General features: G+C 37.2%; 1 protein-coding gene across 1 annotated transcript; it reads right to left on the bottom strand.

The window, feature by feature from the left end:
• Positions 1–2476: 2476 nt before the first annotated feature.
• On the bottom strand, positions 2477–3351 carry LOC148935376 (uncharacterized). The gene is made up of 2 exons (XM_089081921.1): positions 3142–3351; positions 2477–3038 (listed from the first exon to the last, which is right to left on the bottom strand). Exons 1-2 carry the CDS (start codon positions 3349–3351, stop codon positions 2910–2912), a joined length of 339 nt encoding a protein of 112 aa, XP_088938047.1. The 3' UTR covers positions 2477–2909.
• Between the last annotated feature and the right edge of the window lie 1544 nt (positions 3352–4895).

The raw sequence follows: 4895 nt of genomic DNA, 5'->3' as shown, positions 1-4895 counted from the left end.
ATGAACTTTTTCGCCATGTACCTTGATGATGGAAAGGCGGAAATCTAGGGAATTAATAAATATGCTTCGGAATTAGAAAAGATTAGGGCTGCGTTAGGATTAAGTGTACGTAGTACATATATAATTGGTTATTAAAAAATGTATATAATACTGTATCAATAAAATAATTTTCATTATAAAACCTATGAAACTATGTTTCATGATTTCACTTTCCACGCATCCAAGCTACATACATAATCGCTGTACGTGAAAAGTTTCATGTGAAATGTCAAGGTGTGAAAAATGAAAAGTGAAAAATTTCACGTAAAGTTGCCCTGTACATGATTGCCCTCAGTAGCGAAAATTTTGAACACTATAAGAGATTAATCAATAATGAAAGTAGAAACTTTTTTAGAGTATAAATTTCAGTATCTCATTTGATATTGTTTATATATTTTAATACATAGTACCTGAAATATGCAAGTTAAAATTATCGGCATTAAGGATGGTTTCCCATGCAGTAACTTGCGTAAGAGTAAATTGCATCAACCAATCAAATTGTCTAATAAGAATTTAAACGGATTTGTATAGAATAGTTGAAACAATTGGGTGAGGTCCAATCACATTGCCGATTGGTCGATTAAATAAACAAATTTTTGATAGATGGCTCACTAGAAAATTCCTAGGCATCGGCTGATGTGAGTGGTGTGTCCGATTGAAAATGTGCGCATCTGAGACGCTCCCACGTGATCTAATAATTTAAGATGTAATAATTATATAAAATATGAATGATATATCAAATGTTTTTTTTTTCAAATACAGATACATGAGAAATATATTTTTGTGATATTTTTACAATGGATGTAATATTTGTAATTCGTTGTGTTCTAAAAAATCATGTTCTTAAATCTTGCGTATTATGATATTATTAATAATATTAAGTTTGTACTTAAATATGATTTGAATAATAAATATATATATATGATATAAATATATATGATTTAAATTTCTTATCATCATTATCTACAACTAAAATTGCTTCTAATGATGGAAGAGCAATTACAGGTTCATCATCATCAGAAAAATCTAATAATTCCATAAGAATCATAGGATCCGCCATGTTGCCTTTGTACTGCTCTTTATTGCCTATTTGCACTGTATCCTCACTTGCACTAACTCAGTTTCAGTTCAATTCTAGTGCAGCCTTAGTGCAGGAATAAAAAATAAACTCTTTGACTGTGTTTCGATATTCACTGCCAGTACTGAAAATACAGGTCACGTATATTATAAATTTTCAGTACTGGCAGTGAATTTCGAAACGCAACCTTTATTGCCTATTTGCACTATCGAGAGAATAGGACCAATCGAGAGAATAGGACCATCATCTCTCTGGAGTACCGGTCGTGGAAATTTGAGAGAATACATGTATATATGTATATGTAATATACGTATATATGTGTATCATTGTATTGTTAACGTGTTATTCTAAACACGTTATTTGCGATAAATTACATGCCTCGGTAGTCGAAGAGATAAGATGCCTGCCCGGTAAGCAGGAGATCCAGGTTCGATTCCTGGCTGAGGTGGTATTTTTTCGCAAAATAATTACGAGTTTTCACGACTGGTTCGTGATCGGACCCTGTCGTGACGCACACCCTCCCTTCTTATTTGGGAGGCATCTGTGTCCTCACTTGCACTGTCCTAGTTGTTAAGCCCGTTCTTTTTGACTAAACTGGTTGCACTAGTTCACAGTTTATTTTTCTTTCTTACACTAGAAGAAGAAAGATAAACTCTGAACAAGTGCAACTAGTTTAACTAAAAAGAATAGACCCTTAGTCCAGTTCAGTTGAGTTCAGGAGCGTCCCGTGTGACCACGTTGCGATTGACCACTTATAGCGGTTGCATAGAGATTTTCTTCTGTTCAAACGTTATGAGTCTGGTGGTCAATTGCAACGTGATCAAACGGGTCCCACCCGTTCAGTTTGGTTAGATGACAATTTCCCGAAAAATGGAGGCGATAATGTTGATACCAATGAAATCCTTTAAACGAAATAATTCTAGTTTCTATGAATTAATAGCACTGTTCAAGTAGTAATCTGTTGGTTTGCACATCCTTTTTGACATATGCGTGGGTATGTATGTAATAAGTATTATATATCAGAATATAAATATAAAATACATTACAATATTTTATTAAAATAAAATTAAATAAAGGCAAATAAGTGAAACCATAATAAGTAAGAATATATAATATAAAGTGAATAAGAAATGAAAAACAATGATAAATATTATATACATTAATATTATATGATAATAGTATATTATTATAGTATAATAATAGTATATTATAATAGTATATTATTATATTATTATACACCAGGGTATGCAACCAGTTTACCTGTTCTCTTGATATACAAGGATTCAGAGCAGCGTGGAAAATTGCCATCGATCATATAACTTTTTCCCTAGGGCGGAAACGTGAAAAGTGAAAAGTTATATGTTCGATGGCAATTTTAAAAAACCATACTGTATTTTCTGATGATAGCAGCGCCACCAAGGATTCGCGGGGTACTAAAACTGAAATCCAAGTTTCAGCTTGTATGCCCTATTATATACTATAATAGTATAATAATAATTATACAAGGGTAGTCTGAAAAGTTTTGAGCCTAACATAGAAATAAGTATTTTTTCGGTCAAATATAGTTTTATTTTTCAACATAATCTCCTTTTAAGTCGATACACTTTTCCCATCGATAATCTAACCTCTTTAACCCCTCCAAATAGTAGTTGGCATCTTGCTCCGCAAAATAGGCGTTTACGTATGCGATGACCTCCTCGTTCGATGAAAATCTCTGTCCTCCAAGCGAAACTTTAAACTTAGGAAAGAGGAAAAAATGCTGGGGACTAGATTTGGTGAATACGGTGGGTGGTCAATCAATTCGAAGTGCAGTTCGTTTGGCCATGGCGACCGCCGAAGTGTGAGCAGGTGCGTTGTCTTGATGGAACAGCACTTTCTTCTTCTTCAAATGCGGCCGGTTTTTTGCAATTTCTGCCTTCAGCTTCAAATAATGATGCGTAATACGCTCCCGTTATTGTTTTACCTTTTTCAAGATAGTCAATACACACAATTCCGTGACTATCCCAAAAAACAGTCGCCATTACCTTCCCAGCTGATGGAACCGTCTTCACCTTTTTCGGAGGTTCACCCTTTGCAGTCCACTGACTGCAAAGGGTGAACCTGTGTCCTTTTGACTGTTCTTTTGTCTCTGGAGTGTAGTGGTGGATCCAAGTTTCATCTACAGTTATGAATCGACGCAAAAAATCTGACTCGTTTCGCTTGAACCGCTCCAACAGAGTCTTGGAAATGTTCATTCGAATTTGTTTTTGGTCCAAAGTGAGCAAGCGCGGCACTCAACGCGCGGATAGCTTGCGCATATCCAATTCTTCAATCAATATATGACAAACGCGTTCTTTCAATATGCCCATAGCCTCTGCTATCTCTCTAACCTTGATTCGATGGTCGTCCAGTACCATTTGGTGAACATTTTCGATGTTATCAGCGGTGATCGCAGTTTTTGGCCGCTCCGAACGCTCATCATCAGCCAAGCTGGTACGACCACGTTTAAATTCAGCTGCCCATCTTTTTACGGTGGCAAATGATGGGGCAGAGTAAACAGCGTCCAACTCGATTTTAATTTGTGCAGGCGTATTGCCTTTCAAATGTAAGAATTTAATCACGGCATAATATTCAATTTTTTCCATTTTTATAAAAACACTGACATCGACTGTCAAACAACAACTGAGCGTCTAAAATGGCTGAAATTTTCACAAAAGTCTTTCAAAGCATATACTATTGTAGTACTAGAATGGTTTTGACGAGTAATGTCATCCTCATGTTAAGGCTCAAAACTTTTCAGACTACCCTCTACCGCCCCCCCTGGCATGTGTCGAGCCGTGCCGCCACGAGCACCCAGCGACACAGCGACACGCCTGCGAGAACACCCGCGTCGTTACGGACAGGGAGCAGACTTCCCCCTATCGGCGCCGCACCGCCGGGCGTTTGTAGTCAGGGTCGCCGCATCCCCTACCGGCCCATTGAGTGTGGAGCTGCCGAGATGCAGCAGACGCCAAGGAGTGGAAACGGCAGCGGCTCCGAGAACTAGCCGCCGCTCGTGCCGATTACGGATTACGGTGCACCCACACAATATACTCGCGGGACTCAGACGTGTGGACATTCCTGTATATAAACACACATACACAGACGCATCTGTACATAGCACTAAATACATAGCATTGTTAATAGCACACACGATCTGGTAAAAATTTATTGGAGCGTACACAACCTTCACCTCAATGCATTGCATGTACTTCCTCTTCTTTTCTTTCTCGTTTTGCTTAGACTGTTTAGTCTAAGTTTTTACGCGTAAGTTTTTACGCCATCGCTTTCACTGCTGCTTGTTCATCTTGGTTCAAAATTTTGCATCGTTGGCCTACCACGCCGCTAGTCGAAGTTGCGTTGCTTGGCACTCCGCAAGGCGCACCAATCATTAATCAGCAACGCCAGCTCACAACCAACCCGATCCTAGCTACGCACATGCATCAGGCAACACGCAGCCGCCTCCACTCTCTCTCTCTCTCTCACGCACGTGACTCTTAACTTTTATTAATATTAGCGTATAAGAAACGTACCCAAAACTAAGCATCCTAAGCGGCTACAATATATAATGGATTATATACTAATAATAGTATATTATTATATAACATTAATGTATATAATATTTATCATCGTTTTTCATCTTATTCACTTTATTTTCTTACTTATTATGTTTTCATTTATTTGTCTTTATTTAATTTTATTTTAATGAAATATTATAATGTATTTTATATTTACATTCTGATATATAATACTTATTACG

Source organism: Pogonomyrmex barbatus, unplaced genomic scaffold (assembly GCF_055798465.1).
Source record: "Pogonomyrmex barbatus isolate J1 unplaced genomic scaffold, ASM5579846v1 scaffold5, whole genome shotgun sequence".
NCBI classification, from domain to species: domain Eukaryota; kingdom Metazoa; phylum Arthropoda; class Insecta; order Hymenoptera; family Formicidae; genus Pogonomyrmex; species Pogonomyrmex barbatus.
The sequence above is the reverse complement of the archived record's forward strand: the minus strand, read 5'-3'. Positions and strand labels throughout refer to the sequence as shown.